Below are 25150 nucleotides of genomic sequence, written 5' to 3'. Positions count from 1 at the left end.
CTTTTACTCCAAACAAGGGTAAAAGGCATCAAGTATTTATACAAATACTTAAGATAAAGTAGTATGTTGTGATACCCAGCTTATGATATTTATCTAAATCTAACCATGTCATTTTAACAACTGGAAAAGTCAGCCAACTATTTATTATCAAACTGTGCCTTTTTGCCCCAACAGCAGGTGCTGTTACTGAAATACACAAACAACAAAATGACATTCTATAATGACTGAAAATTTGACGCAGTTTTTAAACTTGTCTATTTTTTCAATAAACCACAAAACTACAGGGATTAGGGTTAACCCTTATTATTTATGTAGCAGGGTGATAGGCCTAGACTTCGACGTTTAAGTAAAGGCGACATCTTGTGGAATATATCTGTAACTAACAGACTCATCCAGATGTGCTACCAGGAGTCGTCTTCTTCTGTAGCCTATCCAGTGGCCTGTGAGCAGAGGTGCTGTGGGGGTAACTTTTAAATGACGTTGTCGTGTATTTCTCCTCCTCATAAGTTGGGTAAACACTGAAGTGCAGTTATTTCGAACTGAGGACGGACGGAAGTAAAAAATGAAGCTGTTGGTATGCCTCTTTTGCGTGGTCTTATTGACCTTCTGCACTGGTATGTTTTTTTTCTGTAGAAATCTTGTACCATAGGTTTTATTTGCATATTAATGTGGCTTTATTTTTCTTCTCACTGTGGGTTGTGAAGTTTGTGTGCATATGACCTGTTTTAGCAATAATAATTTCCATGCAAAATAAGAGCGTTTTGGAACGTTTGGACATAATGACATTCGAAGAAAAGTTATTATCTTTTCGGTCTTCCTGCAGTTTTAGTTAAGACAGAAATGGGTGTGTATTTCTGTGAGATTATTTTCATTAAGTTTTATGCTTACCTATTGTCATTGTTTTAATCCCCTCACCTGCTATTTCTATCCCCTCACTAAACTATTTCTAATAATAGCTTATTGAATAGCAAATTCAAAATTTGCGTAGTTGTTTTTATTAATTTTTGGTGTTTCCATTTTATTTGTGTTTGTTTTTATATATTCCCATCCTATTCTATAGTATATATTTCTATTCCTATAGTTTTAGCTGCTAAAAATGTTACCTGAACACACTAGTCTTAAAAATTATGTGATAATTTTACCCATCCTCCCCACCCACTATAAATTAAAGAATCGTATCTAATTATACACTAACATGAGATAAACGTATAAAAACTGCTATGAAAAACGCTGCTCGGCTGTTTATCTGCCACGTCAGTGTTTACCGTAACGGGCTCATTTTCATACCCCTCGCGGGTCAGAGCTCCAGGTCACGCGCGCGCAGGGGCGCGCTCCCCGGGGAGACACGCTCATGAATGGGCACTTTGTGTTCTTCCATAGAGAAACAGCGCTGGGAAAGGGAGGGAGGGGTTGAAATGGGGAGGCAGGAGAGAAAGTGAGTGAAGTGTATGTGTGTGCGTACTTGTCTGTGTGAAAGAGAGAGAAAAAAGGGAGAGAGATGAAGAAAGAGGGAAAGAGAAAGGCCAAAATTCATACAAATTAGACCCCCAAAGGACTCGAGGAAATCTGAAAGAATAAAGGATCAGAGGACAGAATGGCCGCCTGGGGAAGAATGGAGAAAATAAAATTAGCATGTAGTATTAAAAAGCAAGAAAGAAAGAAAGAAAGAAAGAAAGAATGGTAATATTAAATGACACAAAATTAAAGTCTTTGTTTACATAAAAATACATAATAAATCAATAAATCAATTGGTGTGACATTTTTACACTGTAAGTAACCCCTTTAGCTAGAAAAATAAATAAGTTAAATGTATTCACATGAATGCACCATGTTGTCATTACCGTGAATTTACAGTATAAAATGGTGATTTTGATACATGTATATATTCTAGATGCAAACCCCGTCATTAAGGAGAGTTTTGCAAAGCAGCTACTCCGCACCAAGAGACAGAAGCCTGGACACCCTGATGAACCTATGAGGGTTGGATGCCAACAACAGAATCCCTTTATTTACATACTTAATAACAAATCTTAAGAAAACATCATGCATGAGAGCCTGGCTGTAATTCTTAGTGACAGTAAAAAATATTGTTTTGTCCTGGATTTAAATAAAAAATTATTAACAAATCAATAAGTGAAATTAGTTTCACGTCAGTACTCTAGAATTCAGAGTTCATGTGTATTTCAGGAACACATGCTGCATATGCAGAGGCTGGAGCAGAGGGCTCGGGAGACCAATATGGAGCATTGGATGAACCCTCACTGCTTCCCTCGCTGTGACCGCAACTACGGTTACCCTGTGTAACCGGCCTGCAGAGATCTAGAGGTTCTGACACCCCTCAGCTTTTGTATATCCCTGAAGACTGCAATGCTTGAGCTTACTTGGACACTTTTTCTTAAAATACAAGAGAATTAGGCTAGGTGAAGAAAGTAATTAGATTTACAATGTGTCTACACAACAAAAAATCGGATAAAGGCATTCATAATTGTACGTCATATGGGACGTTTTTTTCTTCCGGTTTAAATTTATATATATATATATATATATATATATATATATATATATATATATATATGTTTATATGTAGGCTACTAAAATTCTACCCGTATGTAAAAGCAAATCTTTTTTTTTTTTTTTTTCAGGGCGAAGACAGGAATTCCGGCGGCGACAAAGATGATGAAGACCATGAAATAGATTGCAGTAAAAACGAAAACACCCAGAAATGCCGAGGAGGCCAAGGATACGCAATCCACGAAGACACCCACCTAATAATGTAGACGCATTTTAGATGTCTTAGATGATCCTACAATCTGTAGATTTTTTTTCTTTTTTTAAAAAAAAAAAAAAAAAAAAGATAAATAAACACGAATTACGAAATCGCATTTTGAATGAGACTCATTAATAAAATAAAAATGGTGTGCTATATTTTGATTGTGACTGTGGTTTTTCATCTTACGGGTTTTAGAAGTATTTTAGTTACATTATGATATGGGTAAAATCGAAACTACAAGATTAAAAGTTTAAAACAGTAATAATGCGCAAACGGTCCATAAACAAAGAGTTTGACCTTTACACGGCAATATCTAAAGGCCTAACACTGATTGATCGAAAGCATAATGAATGTATGTAAACCTGAAAGTTTACATTTTGTCACGTGTCACACAAGAAAGCATAAAACCTAAATAAGTAAACAAATATAAGCCTGTAAAATGGAATCAATAAGTACACCATTGTTTAACCAAATTTAAACGTAGATTTTTTCCCCCTTAAAACACCGAAAAATCTCGTCTTGCATTTAATGCTACTCCGTGCAAATAAGCATAGCCTACATTTAAATATTAGTTTTACGTTGTTGTTTTTAATTTAATTACACTACTAATGTATATTTTTTATGTTAGCCTATTTGTAAAATAATGATTCAATATGATTCGAGTATGGACACTGCCTGTGCGCTTTTCTATTTAACGTCATATTAAATAACTTTTATTCGCACAATTCATAGATAATCACAATTACAAAATCGCCCTACAAAATACGTAGAATTCTAAGTTTAACATTACAAAATATTTACGAATACGAGCTTAAGAAACAGAAACAAAAGAAATGTGGTCATTCTACATTTTACTTTTGAGTTGAGATGAAAATTAGATTTTCATTTTACACTTTCATATGTGTAAATTGTTAACGGCTGTACCGTGAAATAAGTGTACAAGGTAACTTACAGTATTAAATGACAAAATAAAATCAATGACATTTACAAGAATTGATGAATTACAAGAACTGAAAACGTAATGATGTGATGCAAGGTTAGGTCTAGTGTGCAAAATGCCAACCCTTGGTCTGTACATAAATGTTTGAGTTTTTAATATTTGTCTGGGAGACAAATTATACTTTTGTATGTTTACAGGTAAACAATGTGTAATTAATACTTATTTACAACAAATGATCTGAGAACTCCTGTATGTATTTGAACGCAGTTCTGGCCTTGTTTAACTGTCTAGTGCATGCAAATCTCTTAAAGCAGCATTTTCACAATAAATACAGATTTCAGTGTGACAAAAAAAAAAAAAAAAAAAAAAACAGAATAAGATTTTTTATACAATACACAGAATATTTTCTGACAATAAAGGCCTTCTAAAAAGAGGAAAGAAGCATACTGGAGTACTGCAGTAAAGAATCATCTTTTATCTTTAAAGAAGCCTTTATCTGTGCTACTCTCTTTGATTGTTACAGTCAGGAAGTTCGTCGTCACATCAGTAACTATGACTTTCTCCACATTACTGAAGGAAGGCTTCCAAGCATCTCCTTCCTCTGGCTCTCCAAATATGCGTGACACTGGAATTTTGGCAATAAGCGAAGGCTGTCTGCTGGTGGAATCACCATGTTCAAATATTCTTCGTTTTGAATGGTGCTTCAGGTGTTTATGGTGAAAGTGGCTTGTCTGTGGATTAGTCCTGCGGCCCTGTAAGTCTGCACTAACTCTGCTGGAATGCAAACTCCACTCTGGAGAAATATGCTGGGTACTCCTGCTTGGAATGACTCTGTTTTGTCTGTGTGAATAAGTAGCATCCATGTGCTTGTGAGAGATCTTAATACTCCCACTTATTTCAGAGCATCTCTCTTCCTCTTCTCCCAAACCTAACTTTGCCATTTTGGAAGGAATGCTTGCCATGGTTTCGTCTGCTGCTCTTTTTGAATGCTCTGGATGTAAGGAGCTTGTATAACCATCTGTGAAGCGTAATTTGGGCTTCCGTCCTCTCTTTTTTGGGCTGAGGGTAAATGCATCAGTGCTAGGTCTGGGTGAGTGTGAAGAACGATGCTCCCTTGGTTCTGGAGGTGGAATCCTTACACTCTCCCCTCGGTTGACTGTGCTGGGAGGGAAAATTGTGGGAACCACAGCACGTAGCCCCTCTCTTGCTCTAGGGGTTACCACAGGCTCTGGAATGGGATATGTAATGCCTCTGGATGATTCATTTCGGAATTCGTAAGACTTTGCCTTTTCTTTAGCTTGGGCCTGTGAAAAATACATGATTTTGAAAAAATTAGTACAGAATACAAAAGTATGCCCTTATATAAAATGTATCAATTTATTTACCTAGACAAAAACTTGAGTGCAAACCCAATAACTTCAGTCAATATTTAAGTGGGAATATATATATATATATATATTGATAATTTCACCAATAAGACTGTTGTTATTATCTATTTGTTAATAAATAAATGACAATAACCTTTAGAAGAAAAGTCTTGAGCTTAGGTCCTCTTTTCTTGGGTCCAAATATTTCTCTCTCGCGCTCCCTGCATGCAAATACAAGCGCATGTGTGAAAACGTCTGTATTTTTGGTCGCTTAATAGTTTATTCTTTATCTTTATTTATTCATTTTATACCTCTCTTCAAAGGCAACGAATAGGCGTGAGTCTAGGATATTTTCCTCTGGTTCCCAAGTACTGTACCTGTGAGAACAAAAAAAAAAAGTTTAATGTAATGACTTGTCAATCTCTAGACGTATTTAAACCACTGCTCTATCGGCCAGCTAGCAGGGCCAGCTAATGTTGCAGCATGCCATCTGCCAAAACCAGTCTGCAGTAATAACCAGCATGTTAACCTGCCAGTGGATGTACGCCCCTCGCGATATCTAGCAGGGTTGACAGCCATCACTGTCACCAAAACACCAGTGCAAGGCACCACAGACAGGATGAGCATGCATTACTCACTTGGGTGACCAGCCCTTCCATTTCACAAGATATTCCATTCGACCCTGCGCGTGCCATCACATACACACACACACACACAAAAAGAATTCGTTAGCGCGAGACGACGACATTAGCACGTATATGCCAAAAATGTCGAGATATCTCTCACACAACACATACCCGTCGTATTCGTCTCTTGATGATCGATTCGGCCGCGAACACCCTCTCTCCGACAGCCGACAGCTCCATGTTTACCTTCGTCTACCGTTAGCTTGCAGCGAAGCTAGCTGTGAGCTCGAGTCCGGTCTGCCTGCTCTAGCTTCAGAATTCCATACAGCCCATAATACTCTCGTGCACAGCCAGACGTCATCACGTTCTTTAGCATGTTGCCTTGGCACCGCTTGTAGGTGGAAAGATTTGGAGGCTGTTCATTGGCTTCGCTGTTGCTAAGTAGCCGGGGCTTGCTCTTAGTAACATACCTGCATTCTTGACAGAAATATGATAAGATCTGATCAATACTTGAATAAACACATCAGATGGTTTTAATGTTTCGTCGTAAGTGTTACGTCAAGACTAGAAAACAGGAAAACGTAATCATTTAAATCTTTGCAGAACAAGGACATATAGGCTATATGGACTCTAAAATGTTGCATTTTCTCAAACAGGCATAATTCATTACAATTTTTCTGTTAATAGCTACTTTGATATAGGCTACTGTAACGTTACATGTGTTATTATAGAAAAATGTATGTCACCTTATTTTAATCGATATTATGCTTTTCACGAGACTATTTTACCAATCCCGCCAAAATCATACATTAAGTCTTTATGCAAGACAAACTTATCATGGATGGAAATGAATACTGATTTGAATATGAGTCCTACTGCAGAATAACAGCATAATTATATACAAAATGACTGTTTTTGTGTGTGTGTTTTATACGTTTTCTAAAAGCCGTTAAATAAACAGAACGGGCTGAATTTGTCAGTAGGTTATACTAAACGATGATTTAAAGAGTACGGTAGGGTAACCTACTTTACCACGTTATTTTCTCTAAAAGGTGTTATTTTTTTCTTCTTTTTCTGATAAAGAAAAAAAGACCACCCAGCCTACTTGTTTTAACAAAATTACTAGATATTTAGGTTTTGTCTTCAACTGTATAGCTCTTTCGAAATAATAACAATAAATATAATAATAGTTATTATTATTATTCATAATTATGAATAATGAACAATTAATTGACTGACACTTTTGTGTAGCCTATGTGCACCCAAATGAGAATCAAACTCATATTTATGAAACAGCGCCATTGTAATAATATCCCAGATTTTTATTTTATACTTCATTTATAAAATACCCCAATAATAAAATTATACCCCAATTTAATTATTGAAAAAAATTAAAACGATGATATAAATATGTATCCTATTAAACATTACAACAGACCAAAGATAACAAGAACAGTAACTTCTGCTAAAGACAACGAAAGAAATAAAAAGACAGCACAATAATGCAAATGGCACATTTTATGATTATTAACTTTTTATTAACAAGAGTTACTAAATGCACTACTATAGGTAACCTCTTAAATGGTTTCCCTAACAACGATTATATAGGCCAGACTTTTTCTACATTAACACAGCTATTTTGGCTCAAAAAATTCGACTTTATTTAATTTTTTTTTAAAAAATAGAGAGAGAGAGATTTATAATTTTATATTTTATTATTTTTTTATAAAAAATAAATTTTAAAATGTCTAAATTAGGTGTTTCATATGTCATTCGATTAAAAAAGTCTCACATAATTATGTTGGTTTAGCGAAAATTATATTTCAAATATAGAATTATCGATATAAATATAATTAATTTCACCTAAGTATTGAAATTGCAAGCAAACATTAATACCAGCTATACACATCAAGGAAAATGGCCATAAAAGGGAATACTCTGTTATCCCAGCTCTTCCGAAAATGTATGCTCATTCCTGCACAATCACTTGGATTTCAAACCGTGCATCACAGGTAAAAAAATAAAAATAAAAATTCCGTAGCTAAATTATGATATAAATTAATTCGTTCCTGTGTGAATTTTAGACATTTTCAAATTGTAAAATGCGTTTGAATGTAACGTTATTTAGGAAGGCTAGGCCTATAAAAAATATCTTAAAATAATATCTTAAAACTTTGAAAATAAACATGAACGCAGGGATATTGATTGTTAACTTGGTGGCCTGAAAACGAAGTTTATGCTGGGGGTTTATTCGGTGAGTAAATATAATGCATCCGCTACATAATAATGAACAGTTGAATAGTCTAGTGGTTTGAAGAAATATTGTGACGATTGTATAAAGAATTCTCCACAGTAAAACCAAGGCTTTGGTTTTCATTTTCATTTCTTATATACATAACAAAAACAGGTAAACAGCGGACTTGTGGTTGGTTCTGCGGAAGATGATTGGTGGTTTGACTACTGCAGTGGTTATATCCGTATATGGGCTCTAGATCGAGCTGGAAGAATATTATTGGTTAACTCGTTTCTGGGCAACCAGCATGACAAATTCTGCACAATTTGCAAAGGGAAATGGCAAATACACTACTATTTTTGTTCCGTGTGTTTCATTCAGTTTGATGCAATTTTCGATAATGTTTGAAAAAAGGTATATTTCGACATAAATTGTTTTACCAAAAACATTTACATGGTTTCCCTGTTTTTGTTGGATTATTGATTATTTAGGTCACATTGTGTCCAAGACTTACACATTTAATAAGACCATAAATCGAGCGCTTTCTGCCGCATATTAGTTTCACCAGTCGCCATATGTGTTTTAATTTTACATAATTGTAAATCCTTTGTGAATTTCGGGAAAGACGTGCATTAAGTTATTGATTTATATTAAAAATAAATATGCCACATAAAATTAATCTAAGCTTTGCCAATAAACAAGAAAACTTGTATTGACGGTTGTTTGATTTGTAAGTTAAAAAAAAAAAGCAGTCCAACTGCATATATTCTGCTAGTTAATTATTTCAGTAAGATAAACATAAGTTACGTTTGTCTTCCTGAAAGCAACTTGTACTAAGATCATATTATTATTATTTAATGTTATCACATTATTATTGTAGGTAATTCAAACGTAAGACAATATTTTAATGAACTCAAGCTTTAGAATGTCTTTGTACCTCTCATTATCAAAATGCTTTATTTTACTAAAGCCATCTGTGCAATTAAGTAACCTAATGCTTAACTCAAGTAATCTTTATTACTTTATTATTTTAAAAAAGCTGTTCAAATCGTCTTTTAAATAAACTTGCCGAAATTAACCATCTACAGCTAAAATGCACAGCAGCAAAGCTGAATTCATAAGCTGATCGCAAATAAAGTGGATGGACCAAAGGAAGCCATTTTATAACCGCAGCGAGAGCAGCTTTATCTCAGACGGTGCAGCAAAGGAAATGGTTGATTCCGTTTCAGTGAGGCTTAAGTGCTTTTCCGAAGCCCATCTTTGACACAAATTTCACCACTAACCAACCCCTGCGTAGTTTTTGGATGGATTAATGCTAATCATGAGCTTGCTGTGAGAAAGAGAGACGTTTGCTGTCCGCCATGTTAGCGCTGACAAAAATGAGTAGAGTTTTATACATCAGACTATTAAAGCTTTATACAAGCTCCATGATAGTACCATATAAAGCGAAAGCTACCGTTAAACCTATAATAATTATTCTTATATCCTTCTAGCCTAGAGTGTCTTTTACCTATAAACCCTTTGACGATGCCTATACGGGATGAATCTCTTCTTGCTGGTCTTGTATGGACCGTCTTGCGCATAAACAAAGTTAGTAATAGCTTTAAGCACATTGTTTATTATTCTATTTGGATGACATTAAAATGCACATTCTATCTATAAACTCAACATTCATTAATATTTTGGAGTACCTGTGAGGGATCTGCATAAAGCATTCTGCCTGATACGCACGTATAATAATGTCTATAAGATGTAAAATATCAGCTCTGTTTATGTTCCCCAACCCCCCGAGAGCTCCGGTAACTTACTTACTTATTTATTTTTTTATTTGTTTATTTATATTTTATTTTTTGATAATCTCTGTGCTCACCATGCTATTAAAATGCTGTGACACAAAATTCGATTTACACAACAGTCATTCTAAATAGCTGTGAACATTATCTTAACATTAAAGGAAAACCCATTAGAACGCCAGGAGAACGTTTCCTTCTTGTTTATAACTGTTTATAACTTATGCTTATGTTAGCCTTGCCTGACAGCTCACGGAATTTCTTTTTTTTTTTTTTTTTTTTGAGGCAATATCAACGTCATGAAAACAGATTTTTGGTTTCTTAGCTAATGTTTCTTGTTGCAAGAAATGTGGTATCTCATAAATAGAAATGAATCCAACGCCCAAGAAAATGAAAAGTTTCTTTCTTGAAACCCTTATGTTACTATGTGATCTCGATAATAAGTGTCCAGATATATGCGTAGATAAGCTTTATCACACAATTAAAGACTATAAAGCCCTACTGTCGTTCTTTTCTGGAAGAGTATTAAGTTAGGCCTAGTCTATAACAGAGATGCTATAGTGAGACAACACTGCTGCCAATACTCCCATATACGTGCCAGTTTTCAGCTGGTGATCAGAGTTATGTACTACACTTTGGCACCGTTGCCATGTTTTTTAAAGGAAATGAATTAAATGTCTTAGAACTGAGAATGAGTGCCCATCTCATTCTCAAATAATAAAAGTGCCCAAATATATAGTACTGCGGAGGGAGTAAAAGCAGGCAAACCCTCTTTAGTAAAAAAAAGAAGAAGAAAAGAAAAGAAAAGAAAAGAAAAGAAAAGAAAAGAAAAGAAAAGAAAAGAAAAGAAAAAAACAATTGAGAAAAAAATCCGCATGACAAGTCCACGTGTTACTCACCTCCTCTTCATCCATGTTCTATTTAAAGGCTGTGCAAAGTTCAGTCTGATACTGATGTCTTGTGCATTTACATGATAGTAATATTTTGCTATCTTTCAAATTACCTATCTGTTTGCTCATCTCTCATGTGTTTAATAGGAACTCTTTTATTCATCACACACACACACACCTGCTCACAGTACAGGCAAAAACAAACAGATCTTACTCAAGAACATAAAATAAAACTTTTAATATGCTTAGACAAACCTAAATAACACATTTTAAGTGACTTAAAAAAAGACTATAAAAGACAGATCAGTAGAAAACGTTTCTCAGTATTACATGTGTAGTAAGTGCTTCTTATATTTAAGCCTTCTGAAATACAGCACTGCAAACAGCGTTAAGCTAATATGATACAAGATATTAACAGGAAAACCTGTTTAGTTTCTTTTTTCTATCCCTAACATGGAATAGTTAAATGTGTGAATTTGAAAATTAATTCAGATCAGTTAAATCAAACACAATCTGAAACTATCAAAACTTTACACTAGATTGTTTCAAAAATTTCAGGCAAGTTTAAAAACTTGATGATTAGACATGCTTTACATTTATACAGATTCACAGTAAATAGTCAGTAGTCTTTATAGACTTTATATTCATCACATATTCCTAAACTGTAACATATTCCTTGAATGTCACTGTGAGACAGTTTGCTGTGACATCTGTGATTATTATATTCCCAAGAAAAGGTGTGAAGTTTGGAACAGATTTTTTCATTTCTTTCTCTACTTGTTGTGGTGTAGAGATTGCTGCTTTCCCAGTCAGTATAGAGTTTCCAATCTGAGAATGTGTAGGAATTTTTCTCTCTTCTCTCGACCTTACACAGCTGAGGTCTATGGGTTCATCTTGGTTGGAGTCCAGGATTTCAAAGTCATGTTCGCCAGAGTGCTGATGGTCATTAAAGTGTGTGGTGCCGTTGCAAGAGTGAGACAAGTCAGTACTTGGAGCACTTATACTCTGAGAACTTAGGAACCTCTTAGCCTCCCCACTGTCACTGTCTGGCTCCGAGTAGCAACGCTTCTGAGGGAAGGTGGGGGGACCATATTGAGTAGATTGGGTGTATCTTTGATCACTCTTCTCAAAAGGCACTGTAGTCAGACTGGTTTTGGTTGTCAGTTGCAAGGGCTGTTCATTAGATACATAATCTCCAGTCCTGCCAGGCTTCTTTGAGTTGTTTGGCTCAAATACTATGGAGCATGCTTTTTTAGGATTGTCCCCTCCACAAGATGATAGTCCATTGAAAAGCCTTAAACCGGCAGACTCAGCTTCACTGTCCTTTTTAATCATTTTCACAAGACTTTGCTTCTTTGTGTGCTTTATCTTCTCTGTGCACTCATCTGCTTCACAGGACTTACAATCCTTTTCTTGCCTTTTTTCCTCAGACTCTGCTGTTCTTTTCTTAATTTTAGCTGCCTGGGTGCCATTTTCCATGTATTTGCTCATGACAATGACAATGCGCCCGTTTTTATTCTTGTTCTTCACAATCTTCAGTTTGCTGCTTATTCCATTGGGCGGTGCTTTGTCTTCCTTTGCATCACTGCTTGTGTTCATGTTTAAGTCAGCTCCACCATTTAGTTTAGGAAGCTTTTTCAACTCCATTGTAATATTCCTCACCTTACTGAGGCCCCCAGATTCCTTATCTTGGACCCATTTCTGCTGTAGAGCTGGAGATAAGTTCCATTCCTTGTCAGTCAACTCAGGAACTTTGGTCTCCTTGACCCTCTGATACAGGGAGTCATACATTTTAGGGTTTGGTTGATAGTGGTGGTGTTTCTTGCTATTAAGCTGGTAGTAGTGCTTTTTTTTCCCATTTATCCGTGCCTCTCCCTGCTTGTCTTTTGGGTTGGGCTGGTAGGGATGGTGCTTCTTGCTGTTAAGCTGGTATTGCTGGCTTTGGACCAGGTCTGAAGTTGCTTTGGGTTGGTTATCCTCACCCTGAGACACCTCCTGAAGGTCAGTAAGAACACTGGATCTTCGCGCAAATGATGGCACCTTAGAAACCAGACAAATCAACAATGAGCTTTGCAGTAGAAACAATTAGTGACATGACTTCCACAGAACTTAATTGGGTACATTGCGTCCATAGACATATTTGTATGTATATTGTATATTGTAAGTGATGGTAAATTACCTGCAGGAGAAGATGTTTTGGTTTTGGCCCTCGTTTACGATAACCCATTAGCTGCTCTTGTCTTTCCCTGAAAAGAAAAGTTTTAGATTATAGAAAGTCATGATAAAAAGAAACCAAATTCAAGATAAGACCCAAGCTAATATATTCCACTTTTGATTTATTCTGACGATTTGTCCCACACTCTCAGAAAAAAAGGTACAAAAATTGTCACTGAGGCAGTACCTTTTCGAAAAGTACCTTTGTACTTTACCCCAAGGGTGCATATTAGTACATAAAGTGTACATATTAGTACCCAAATGATAAATATTAGCACATTTTGAAAAGGTGCTGCCCCAGAGACAACGTTTATACCTTTATTTCCGAAGGTGCATTATGGTCAAGTTATTGCCTGTTTTGTGTATCCTTTAAAATATGATCTGGCTTTAAATTGCCCACCAGTGGCATTCTTAAAATTTGCACATATAAAGAACATTCTGTGTTGCTTCAGTCAGCACACATCTTGTTTACTAATTTGGTGGATAATCCTAATTGGAAAAACACTTAAAAACTGACAACACTTATTAATAAATGGTCGTTGTTTGACAAGCTTTTCCAATGGGTTCTGTTATTTATTTGTTAGCTCAAACTAAGCATATTGACTGTCGAAAGAAATGGGCCATCAGCTCTTTTCCCATCGACCTTCTATAAAATAATATCGCAAAAACCTAATTAGACGACCTAGAACGGTTCTATACTCAAGGGGCGCGTGCAATTACTCCAAACAGAATTCCGCGTCGCGAGGGAGACCGCTAATGGTGCGCGCAGATGCCAGTCAAAGGAATGAATACCCGACAAAAATGTGCGTGGAATTTCGGGGAGGCGTGAATGCATGTGTAGCCACGGAAAAACCGACCATTTGTAATGCAAAATGCAGTCAATTAGTGTGGGGGTGCACTTCGGCTGTAAGCTTGATAGAAAATAATATGTATTTGCGCTTACTGCAATGCTTTCGGTTTAGGACGTCTAGAGATGTTCAAAAGCGGACACTTGTCAGCCAAACCGGACGAAATAAATAACAGTACAATACTGAAAGGGTGGCGCGTTTGTTGAGGTAAAATGATTCCATAAGGAATGCAAGATGTCTCAAAGGCTCACATTTTCTGGCCACGTCTGTATGTAAACATTTTTTAATGGCTAGTTCCTGGCCGTGGCATTGGTGTATCGCGAAATTAAATTCAGTTGTATATGATGGCGCGCCTGCGCACAAGCTCTTTCCAGCTCTTGAGTGCACCCCCCTTCTGTCAGTGAGAGAAAGTGAAAAAAATGAACACGCATAGCGGCAGCGAAAGCGTCTTCCCTCCTCCTCCCCTTTCGGCTGTACAAGCTCAGAGCGTCAAACCAAGACCGCTCCTGTGCCTCACCTGTTTTGGAAAGCGACGAGAAGTCTTGGGTCCAGAATATTTTCCTCTGGCTCCCACGTGTTATATCTATAAAGAGAAGAAAGCAGGCGGAGAGCGAGGTTAAGGGGGTGAGCACAGAAGCATGAATATCACCAGCAACCCTCAACCGAACTCTCTAACGTGGCTGTCATCTGAACGAATAACGCCACCAAGGTCCTACTAAACGAATTTTCAAGAATGTTAGGGAGTAAAAAATAGGCTACTAATGCTACATGGCTGATGCTACATTTCCTATTTGGTAAACTATTAGTATTATAGCTGTATATTTTATTTTGCAAAAACAACCGCATTTCTATAGCATAAAGCTTAAATATGAAACATTATTATTCATCATAGACACAAGTTATGACATTCCTGCATCAGTTGGTAAGCGCTAATTCTCTCTCTCTCTCTCTCTCTCTCTCTCTCACACACACACACACACACAACACAACACAACACAACACAACACAACACATTAAAATAGCAAAGCAAGTGACATCTTGAAGTGAAACTTACTTGGGAGACCAGCCTCTCCATTTGACCAGGTACTCACACCTTCCCTGCAAATATCAAAAACAAAGTCGGTTACGATTGGAAATCACCGTAAATAAAATAAATAATCCATTATCCTGGGTTTCGAAACAAATCCCTACTCCTGTGTTCTTTCTTTTAAAATACAAACCTACACCTGCACGTTTTATAGGCTTACAGCATGAAAAATGTGAAGTGTTTGTTAAGAGAAAACCGCAAACCTTTCTAATGCGTTTCTTTTCGATGCTTTCCACCGCGAAGACGTGCTCACCCGCGGCGGGCAGCTCCATTTCAGCGCGCGCTGTAATACTTCTCAGTGTGCGCGCGATAACATGAGTGCTCTTCTCGCGCAGGCTTCTCGCGCTCTCCCGCTTCGTATGGTCTCTAGCTTCTCAAGCGAGATTCAGTTTTAACTCTCAAATGAGCTGTACAGCGTACTTCATGCAAATAGCCATGGGGTGACGTCACATCAGGAGGGGCGGTGTAGAGGCTGGTCAGCCCTGTGCCGCGGGTTTACTGAGCAAATGAAGAGTCGTTACTGCAGCCTTTCAAGTACTGATCTAGAATTCCTTCTTCATGACGCAAAGTAGGGCACACTTGTGACAATTTATAAATTTATGCTTGATTACTTCTTAAGTTGTCATCTAGCAGTTCAGAAAACAGGCTAAATCGTTATCAGCATCAGTAAGGTGTGGATTTACCATCCATTTTAAGTTTGTATCACTGTAGAGACAACTTTGTGGAAAGTAATATTGTAAAACATTTTATAATAATAGGAATACATGACATATAGGCCTTCTGAAGTGAAGGCTTAAGCTATGAACAAATGTTTATGTTGAACAAACACCCAGGTTACACAAAACCCCATACGCTGAGGCTAAGACGTTCACAAATTAGATAATTAAAGAACAGCATATATTTTGACCCTTTACATTTTGAACAGTGTTTTTAATTTATATTTTTCTCAACTGAAGCAATGGAGAACACTGATGCATTAAATAATCAAATGGACGGCATTGGGATTCATCGTTTATGTCTTTTAATAACCAGTACTTGGCAGTTTAAAATGACAGATTTGAATGTCTTGGCTATTAGATTTGGTGATTTTTATGATATTCTGTCTAGGTTAAACATCGCGCATACCTACTCGCTCTAAACACTATTTAATGTTCTATCATCTGTCTTCGTTTGGATAAGATGCAGTAGGATGCAAATTATTTCGTTGTCTGATTACAAGTAGTCTAAATTAGAGTATGATTAGGAACATAGTTGTTTAAACTCATGTACACATTCAATGCACATGAGAGTTGACCGCGAAGGTACAATATGTAGGTCATTGTGGTTGGTCTTCAAAGCCTCAAGCACTCAGTTCATCTGACATCTGCCTTCTGACGGCCAACGGCTGCTGTAAGACCTGTGAAAAACAAACTGCAGTGGCAAACGAACGTGTGAAAACCCTGGGCAATGCCCAATCATTCACTGCCTTATGCCACAAAAGCTACACGCCGCGTACTGCGTACCATCTTCCGAGTATGAAAGAAATCGTGCGCACACACACAAGTGCACACAATAAGACATACAACCATAATGTGAACATACACTCAAAATATGCACGGATGCATTTACATACATACACTCAGTAATCTACTTGATCATAGAATCACAATAATGTGTCTTTGCGACCGCAAAATGGTGAAATCTTAAGAAAAATTCAGCATGATAAGGGTTAACTGCAGGCGGCAATTCTCAGCCTATTGCAGAAAGGCACGACTGCCTTTCCTTATAAGGCAATGACTACTGAACAGCAGCGAAAATACTTGAATATATAATATATGAAATTTATTACTGTGAAATATTCACTGATATTATGCACTTGCATAAAAATAGACTTCTTAGAGAGATATAAGATTTCCTTGTAATGAATCTTAGCCGAGACGACGAATTGTCGAATTGCAAACCGTTTCATCGCGTGAATCCGTCTGTGTCTTTTTACAGGGAATTCTGTAGCGTAAAATTGTCATGGTCTACCCCATGCAATAACTAATGTTATCATTAGACAACCCTGAATTACTTATTTCGTCAACAAGCAACATTTCAGTATTTTCAACCTGCTGATCTCTGGTGCTCGTATCTCGTGTGAGAGGTTCCTGTTAACTCCTTATTTGTTTAATACTTTCACGTTAAATAAAGAAGTCGACTGAAGTCTTTCCTATACTCTACCTTAAGTACTAACATACAGGACGGATTGCAAATAAGATCAAATTCAAGTGTTTTTAAACATCACCGCACAGCAAAGAAAGAACACAACTGTAGCTTCAGAATAAATTTAAGAACAACTGACACATTCTATTTCTTCTGACTTCGTACTAAATACAATAAAATACTCTGAATATTATGGGAAAAACTACATAATTGTCTGTGTAACTAATCACAGGGCGAAGGGTTGTTAAACTCTTGAGAGAAACCATCTCGAATTGTCCCTAAATGTCGGGGCGGATAAAACTTTGAATGCAACGAAATATTTCAGCATATTCTGTCCCGTCAACGCACATATTAGACGTCTGTCATAAGACCATAAAACATTGTTGGAAAAAGAAGCAGTAGCATACTTCCCTGTATTCAAAGATTTGATTCACAGTAATGTTTTCAGTAATTCGTTGTCATATGGATATAAAATGTATGACTATATGAAGTTTCTACTGGCTTTGATTTCAACGTTAGACATTCAAAACCTTCTTGTCGCAGTTACATATAAAGGTTGTAAAGGTAACACTGGTCTAAGGTAACACTAGTTGTGACCTCCAGCTGGTTGTTCTGTTGTTTTTTGAAATGCATAACTCGACATCGCAGTCTTTGACTGGGCATTCTTACATAGCTATTAAAATATCACGCAAACTGGTCTACCCTTTGAAAAAATTGACGGTGTTTGGACAAATGAAATCTGTTAATTATGTGCTCGCCACTGAATTTCGTATCGTTTGCAACCCAATTTAAAATTTCCGTCGTATCATCATAAAGGTTCTCTGGAATCCAGGGGTGCAGTTTGGTGCTGGGTGAAGCTGAGCTTCAGGTGCTTCCAGCGTTATTTCCTTTTAAGGCTGATTGAACCAAGAGTTGACGTTCTTCCAGATTCGTGCAACATCCAGACATGTCAGGACTTTTGATCATTTTTAACACTGCACTGGAGAGCAAATATTCCAAATAGCATGAAAAGATGCAAACTTGGTGACAAGTTGTCCTACATTTTGCACTTCATTTTCCCCCTGATATCCTAATCTGACCAGGTGTCCAGTGTCTGTGTAATTTTCTGTGTTCTGAACTGACAGATTTTACTCCATTCCAGTGCTGCTGTCAGTAAAATTTCACTGACCATCATAATTTAGAATAATAGGGGTAATTTCTTATCTCAGAACATGGCTACAGTTGTCAGGAAGACTTAGTACCTGCTCAATTTTCAACAGTCAGAAATGATCACTAGCATGCTTCATTAAGCAAATGGAATGGAAAACAAGAAGATGACTTCACTCCATATTTGCTCATTGAGAGCACAGAGCACAACCAACAAAATTATCTTAAAAATAAATAAGTACCTGTAATACACAGCCTCTATTAGACTCAGATTGAAATTATTTCCTTGGTTGTAACTCCCAGGCAAGTCAACACTATTTATATTACACCTCTTCTCAGTGACAGTGAAGTTCAAATTTAAAATGGATATTGAGTTTGTGTATTTAACTTGAACAGAATTATTCTGTTTGTATGACTGTTGATATTTGTCATAAGAGTGCAGATGTGAACACAATAAATAACTTTTTATAGCGAGTATATGCAGTAAATATATGCAGAAACACTGCTAAATATTCATTTAAAAAAACGATATTGACCACCAATAAAGACAGGCTGATTTCAACCTAAAACCAAACCCATTATGTACTCAGTGGCGCAATTAAACGTTGGGGAAGAAATGCATGTTACTATTGTGAAACAATCAGCTATGTAGGTTTTAATATAAACACACAAAGCCCAGCCACACTGGAAAAAAATACAGTAGAGATTTTTTTGAGAATACATCTGATTCTTAACAGTCCTGTTTACCAGGAAAATGTTTGATGCATGACAAATCATTGAACATGCATTTTACTGCCTTCATAACTAATCCAACCAGTATGTAATAAACAACTAAACATCTGAAGATACATACCTCAAATCACACCTTCTTATTAAAACAAAAAAACCTCCTCATGAGTCATATATCACTATCTCTTTCTCATTTAATACTGAACCAATGAAAACCCAAATAAAGTAACTGTTGTACAGGACCTCAGAAGTGTTTACACCTTTTATCTGCAATAAACAGATTTAACAAATTACAGTTAATATCACAGGACAGAAATATTAAATTAAGAATATAGTATGGATGGGATCTGGAAAGCATAATCTTAACCTTCAGTTAATTCATATAAAGTTGCAAGTTCTTGCATCCATCCTTTCAAGATGTCAGGTAAATGGCCATAGGACTAGGGTTTCACGGCTCCTTGTACTGTGTATTGCATTGGGGCCCTCTCAGCTGATATCAGTGTCCTTGCCCTCATGGGGGATCTTTGTGCATATTACTGTCAAGTCAAGTCAAGTCACCTTTATTTACACAGCTTTTAACAATACAGAACTAAACCAGAACTTTACAGTATTAAATAGGAAATAGAGCATCAATAATGCAAAAGGGCAACAGTAAACACTTAATTTTCGGTTAAAGGCAGTTCATCATTGAATTCAGTGATATCATCATTCAGCTCAGTTCAGTTCAAATAGTATACAATATCGTTTGAAAATTAAGTGTTCCCAACTAAGCAAGCCGGGGGCGACAGCGGCAAGGAACCAAAACTCCATCGCTGACAAAATGGAGAAAAAGAACCATGAGGAGAAACCAGGCTCAGTCGGGGGGCCAGTTCTCCTCTGCCCAGACACAAAGGATTCACACTGCATTTGCTTATTACTGAAATAATATTGAAATGTCATAAGATGTTTACAGTATACTGTATATATTTGTCATTGGAAATATGATTTTATTCTGACTACTCTAGGCTTTGTCCCATGTGGAATGTCTTTGGATTGTAACCCATCTAAAACAAAACAGAGGTGGAATAATAAAAAATAAAAGGTGTTTGTGTCACAACTTTAAATGAAGTTTCAAACGTAGCTTCCGGAGGAGCCTAATTCATTCAGTCCTGTCAATCATCATTACGAGCCTATATAAGCAGCACTCATTGCACTGTCTCAGCGTCAATTCTTACGGCATCCCTCCACCTCACCATCTCCTCCTCTATTTCCTTCATTCTCCCTCTAGGTTGTACCGCTATGGGGGGACGGGGGGTGGGGGGAGTTGAACTCTGAACTCAAACCAAGCCTCAGGCCTCCACTGAGTACAGAAAGTCAAGTTCATTTACCATTAATCATTAGGACTGGATGGGCAGGCGAACTCATGAAAATGAAAAATTAATGATATTGTTTATACACACCTGCAAACACCTGCACACTAACAGTGTCAACCGGCATCTCAATTGTAACTAAAGGCCTTATTTGAGAATGGAAAAACAGACTGTCATCACAGTGACTCAGACAAGCTCTCCGAGTTAGACACTTTTCATTGGCTCAGAGTCTCTCAGAGTGCAGTACATAAATAGCAGGTAATGTTCATGATTATTGAACAATGACGACCAGTCTGAATGACTCACTGTGGAACACTATTATTCTGTGCACACACACAATCTCTTTCTGTCTAGCTCTACCACTCTTTCTCCCATTTTCTTTCTCTCTTGTGGCTTTGACGCACTAACTCTCTGGTGGTAAAGGTTAATCTGTGGGCTTAATATATTCTCAGAAAAAAAAGGTACAAAAGCTGTCACCCTTTCAGAAGGTACACCTTACTTGGCCAAACGTTTTAGGTTTATTTACTCCAAATAGGGCGAATATTAGTATGTTGAAGAATAACAGTACCTAAAAGGGTACCGCTCCAGTGACAGTCTTTGTCCCTTTTTTCTGAGAGTGTAGCTGGTATATGTACAGCTGACATCAGCTTGACGTTAGTACTGTTCTTTAATATACCTTTTCCTAATATAATTCCTAATATAATTTTTATGGAATGGTGGGAAGTGCACATCATAACTGTAATTAAATAGTAGAAAATTAAAAGCCAGAACAGTTCATGTGTTTTTTGATTGTTATATGTGTACATTTGATTAATGCAGCTTAATATTAAAACTGAAAGAATTTTTGTAAAATTAATGTCATGTAATGAGCGAGATGGAGACTGAGAGAAATGTTTAGAGTGGCCTCAAGCATGGCAGTCAGACATCAGCGGGAGGTGATTAGCTTCAGACACTCTCACCCTCACATTTCCACATTAACACAGAGCAGCATGATCAGCATCCGGCTTCATAACAAGCCTTTTATAATGACACACTCATTTCATGGGACTGCATCCCTCAGGCAGAGCCTCTGTGTCCTTCAGTAAGACTCATGCTACTGAGAGAGATCAAATCCAGTTGATAACTGCACAGCAGTAAGATACAGAAAAATAAATTCTAAATGATGTGCATATTTGAAAGCAATTATGTGCACCTCACGTCACATGTGTTCTTACAGATTTTATTAAGCTATTTTATTGACAGAAAGACAGATTGACAGATGCAGACGGTTGTGTGTGTTTTCTGAATTTGCGATCTGAAATGGCTATGCTGAAGTCATTGTTACCACGACTGCTGGAGTGACTGGCTCTTTAAAATACACTGCCTGCAGCACCACGCAATGAGCCACCCCCACAACACACACATGGTGTGTGGACACACACATGCATGATGCACATACACATCTGAAGTCATGATACACACACTCTCTCCCTCTCTCAACCACACACACATTTAGTGTCACCACATCCCTAGAGCTGGAGATGGGGGGATGGGAGAAGCGGTGGAGACAGAGCAAGCGAAAGAGGGAGGGGTAGAGAGACGGACTACCAGGCTCGTGGAGGGGAGTCGGTGGAATTCTGCAGGTTGCCGTGGAGAACAAGTCAATACTGTATTGAGCACTTTGCAGCCACAGGGAAAGAAAGTGAGCAAAATGAGCTCTGAAGCGAAGTGTGTGCATCAGGGTGTGTGGAGTCGTGCATATACCGACAACCTGCAGGTAAACCTCTAACAAAAGACATGCAAGAACTGTGTATGGTGTTTGTTCTGGGATACTGCACTCCAAGTCTGTTAAGAGTCAATTAAAAGGAAAACTGGATCCACATCAAAGTGGTTTTATTTATTTATTTATTTAAACAAATTAAATTATTATTTAAATGCACTTGCAAATCCTGTTGTTTTTACAAACACATTATGTATCATTGTGAAGATGTGACATTCTATAAACCTATTTTTTTTAGGGTTAATAATTGTTTAACATAACAATTACCACACTTTACAGCAAGTCATGGGACCGTGAAATAAGCAAATATTACTGTAAACCTGTGCACTTGCCATAGGACTTCAAATCTTTGAAACATCTCCATCTTAGCACACTTTAATCCTCATCATACGCCAGTGCCTATCACCTCTGTCATGCAAATCCTCGGTTTCCTCTCTTGCCCATGGATCAAGGCCATTGATTGGAGTACCTAACTTGTGGAGAGGCTAATTTGCCTGTTTGCATGTTAATATACTGGAGCAGGAGAGAGAATAAGAGAAACATATTTACTTACAGTCAAAACTCATCAGCAGTTTGCCACAAATAATGATCTATCAGCAAAGTCCTGACTGGAGACAAGTAATTTTCATATCAATTACATGCTGGTTTATCATATTTCAAGAAAATGACTAAACGTGAAATGCACAGTGGTTGCTTTTGAGTACTTGCAAAACAAAACATGGTTACTGAGAAATGTCATGATTAATGAGAAAGGTATTATTAACCAAATCAAGAGATTAGAAAAACAAACTTTATTTTTCAATGTTTCGCATAAGACTGCTCTTCATTAATAAACCAAATGTAGTTTATCTCTATACTGATCACATAGCTTGTGTATTTGTTGAAATCTAATTATTTATCCACACTATAAAATGTGCTAGGGTCTATGTTTTAATTAGTCCAAAATTTGATTCATGTTGTACAATTTAGATTAACTGGATTAATTCATCAAAAATAAGATTAAATGTAAATGAAGCAACCTGACTGTATAAGTTTACACCAATCAAATGAACTTTTATGGGTCAGGTCAGATAACGACCTTGGGTACTGACAGCACATTTTTCTCTTTTTACGATGAATCTTTGAATTTTCAATCTTTTTTTAATGTATATAATAAATTCAAATTGTCATGAACTGCACTGTCAGTTTCTAATGCAAATGACTATTCATGAATGGAACTAAATTGATATGGACAACTAGTGCTGAATCAACAAAGATCCAGTATACATTCAGATTTTGCTGAATGGCTATTATCCCCTTCCTGAGTGTTAAATTTCAGTAAACCTTGTTTCCCAAGTCAGACAGCGAGCTGGTCCAGCTTCACTGATTTTGCAAAAATGTATTCAGCAGAATAGAAAGATGAACTTTTCTGATTCCAGAAGGGATCAGTACATCTGAATGTTCCCTGTGGTGTTTACTGTAATTCGGAACGAGAGAAAAGGAAACATCCTAGTGTGTGCGGTCCTGTATTATATGACCCTGCCCTCTTCCTCACACACTCCCACACACTTGGGTGAGACTCTATAAATAACCCACCCCCCATCTCAAACAAAGACATGGACACTTGCTACCGTCCAGATCACAGGACTCAAAACATAATTAAATCAGTCAATGAATCTCAAGCATTCCTGACTGTTTCTAACTGTGTTAATGGTGTGGATCTGCTCCCCGTGTGACTCTATACAAAAAGGTTCCAGAGGTGTTGATTAAAAAGTGCAATCACTAAGATACTCATGTTTAGTCATGTCACATAATTTAAATGCTTTAATTTAAATGTTTGCTTGTTTGTTCGTTTTGTTTTTGTTTTGTTCAAACAGCAGCTTCAGTTTAGTCAAAAATAAAAACTGTTGCACTGTGTGCGGAAAGAAAACACTGTTGTTTAAAAAAATGGCAGCTGTGGTTGCCAGAATTATTCTGTAAAAATACAATAAAAATAGGTCATACTTTATTTTTAGGACCAGTCACTATAAAGTAATTATTAACTATAACATTTGCCTTGGTAAGTTTAGATATGGGGTAAGGTTATGAGATCAAAATGTGGTCATGAGACATTAATATGTGCTTCATATATTAGCAGCCAATATGCTAGTAATATGTATGCTAACAAGCACCTAGTTAATAGTGAGAATTGGTCTCTAAACTAAAGTGTAAAAATGTAAATCTTTACAGAACATGTAAATTTACAGTTTAAAAAAAAATCTAATTAGCATTACCACACTGCTGCTAAACTAACCTGAAACTGCTAAACTTTTTTTTTTTTTTTTGTGAATTGTAAGATAATCTTTTTACTTCCAAAAACTGTAAAATTGCATGAAGTGTCCGGTTAGATTTGTTATCGCTTTTTTAACATATATACACTCTAAAAAAATAAAGGTACTTCACGATGCCATAGAAGAACTTTTTTTGTTTGTTTAAAACCTTTAACATGTGAAGAACCTTTCTGTTTCACAAAAAGTTCTTTGTGGCAAAAGAAGGTTCTTCAGATTACAAAAAGGTAAGAAAGAGATCTTTAAAGAAAAGTTCTTTAAAGAAACTTTGACTTAATGGTTCTTTGTGGAACCAAAAATGGTTCTTCTGTGGCATCACCTTTTAAAGCACCTTTATTTTTCAGAGTGTAGTTAGGGACTCAAGATAGCATGCAACCATTGAAGTAAGTCCATTTTAATGTGCCAATGTTAACTGCATTGAATTAATGTTACAAAGTGATGTTTTATATCACTTTTGCACCTGCAATTAAAATTATTTGAAAAAAAGTTAAGATTTAGACAGAAAATCAATGAAAATGTAATTGAATCAATGTTATGAAGTGATATTGGTTCAACATTACTTTTGCGCCCACAATTAATGTTGAAACAAAATTGAGATTACAGAAAAAAAAAAAAAAATCAATGGTAATGTTATTTAACCAGCATCACTTATTCACTCTTAGCTAATGTTGAAACAATGTTGCCATTTGATGTTGAAACAACATTAATATTTCAACTACCTTTCACTGGAACTTCAGAAAATACCTGACCATTTCAAAGTTTGGGGAAAACCTTTTAAAATAAAAATGACATATTTTCTAGCCATTTTTAGTCATTTTATTTTTTAACACAATCAATCACAAAAAGATACAAAAGATCAGTCTTTAAAAAAATAAAAATGCAACAAAAAGGATAAAACGACAAAAGCACTAC

General features: G+C 36.5%; 3 protein-coding genes across 3 annotated transcripts; 1 reads left to right on the top strand and 2 right to left on the bottom strand.

Moving 5' to 3' along the window:
* The first annotated feature begins 441 nt into the window (after positions 1–441).
* On the top strand, positions 442–3058 carry c6h17orf67 (chromosome 6 C17orf67 homolog). The gene is made up of 4 exons (XM_051111912.1): positions 442–614; positions 1892–1980; positions 2188–2325; positions 2643–3058. Exons 1-3 carry the CDS (start codon positions 563–565, stop codon positions 2302–2304), a joined length of 258 nt encoding a protein of 85 aa, XP_050967869.1. The 5' UTR covers positions 442–562; the 3' UTR covers positions 2305–2325; positions 2643–3058.
* Positions 3059–4057: 999 nt separating this feature from the next.
* cbx8b (chromobox homolog 8b) lies at positions 4058–6039 on the bottom strand. Its single transcript, XM_051111903.1, has 5 exons — positions 5875–6039; positions 5716–5759; positions 5389–5454; positions 5232–5298; positions 4058–5014 (listed from the first exon to the last, which is right to left on the bottom strand). Exons 1-5 carry the CDS (start codon positions 5941–5943, stop codon positions 4178–4180), a joined length of 1083 nt encoding a protein of 360 aa, XP_050967860.1. The 5' UTR covers positions 5944–6039; the 3' UTR covers positions 4058–4177.
* A 4735-nt stretch (positions 6040–10774) lies between these two features.
* LOC127166533 (E3 SUMO-protein ligase CBX4-like) lies at positions 10775–15195 on the bottom strand. The gene is made up of 5 exons (XM_051111888.1): positions 14969–15195; positions 14733–14776; positions 14196–14261; positions 12796–12862; positions 10775–12656 (listed from the first exon to the last, which is right to left on the bottom strand). Exons 1-5 carry the CDS (start codon positions 15035–15037, stop codon positions 11274–11276), a joined length of 1629 nt encoding a protein of 542 aa, XP_050967845.1. The 5' UTR covers positions 15038–15195; the 3' UTR covers positions 10775–11273.
* Between the last annotated feature and the right edge of the window lie 9955 nt (positions 15196–25150).

The sequence above is a fragment of the Labeo rohita genome, chromosome 6, assembly GCF_022985175.1.
Source record: "Labeo rohita strain BAU-BD-2019 chromosome 6, IGBB_LRoh.1.0, whole genome shotgun sequence".
NCBI lineage: Eukaryota > Metazoa > Chordata > Actinopteri > Cypriniformes > Cyprinidae > Labeo > Labeo rohita.
The sequence above is the reverse complement of the archived record's forward strand: the minus strand, read 5'-3'. Positions and strand labels throughout refer to the sequence as shown.

Bases quoted from the DNA above. Each gene is read 5' to 3' on its own strand.
- LOC127166533 (XM_051111888.1), bottom strand. From the start codon at position 15,037: ATGGAGCTGCCCGCCGCGGGTGAGCACGTCTTCGCGGTGGAAAGCATC. The intron at 14,777-14,968 runs GTTTGCGGTTTT...TGATATTTGCAG, and splicing joins AAAAGAAACGCATTAGAAAG to GGAAGGTGTGAGTACCTGGT. The intron at 12,863-14,195 runs GTGAGGCACAGG...TTTTCTTTTCAG, and splicing joins CTCGTCGCTTTCCAAAACAG to GGAAAGACAAGAGCAGCTAA.
- cbx8b (XM_051111903.1), bottom strand. From the start codon at position 5,943: ATGGAGCTGTCGGCTGTCGGAGAGAGGGTGTTCGCGGCCGAATCGATC. The intron at 5,455-5,715 runs GTGAGTAATGCA...TTGTTCTCACAG, and splicing joins TGGAAGGGCTGGTCACCCAA to GTACAGTACTTGGGAACCAG. The intron at 5,299-5,388 runs GTATAAAATGAA...ATTTGCATGCAG, and splicing joins TTCGTTGCCTTTGAAGAGAG to GGAGCGCGAGAGAGAAATAT.
- c6h17orf67 (XM_051111912.1), top strand. From the start codon at position 563: ATGAAGCTGTTGGTATGCCTCTTTTGCGTGGTCTTATTGACCTTCTGC. The intron at 615-1,891 runs GTATGTTTTTTT...TATATATTCTAG, and splicing joins CTTATTGACCTTCTGCACTG to ATGCAAACCCCGTCATTAAG. The intron at 1,981-2,187 runs GTTGGATGCCAA...TGTGTATTTCAG, and splicing joins ACCCTGATGAACCTATGAGG to GAACACATGCTGCATATGCA.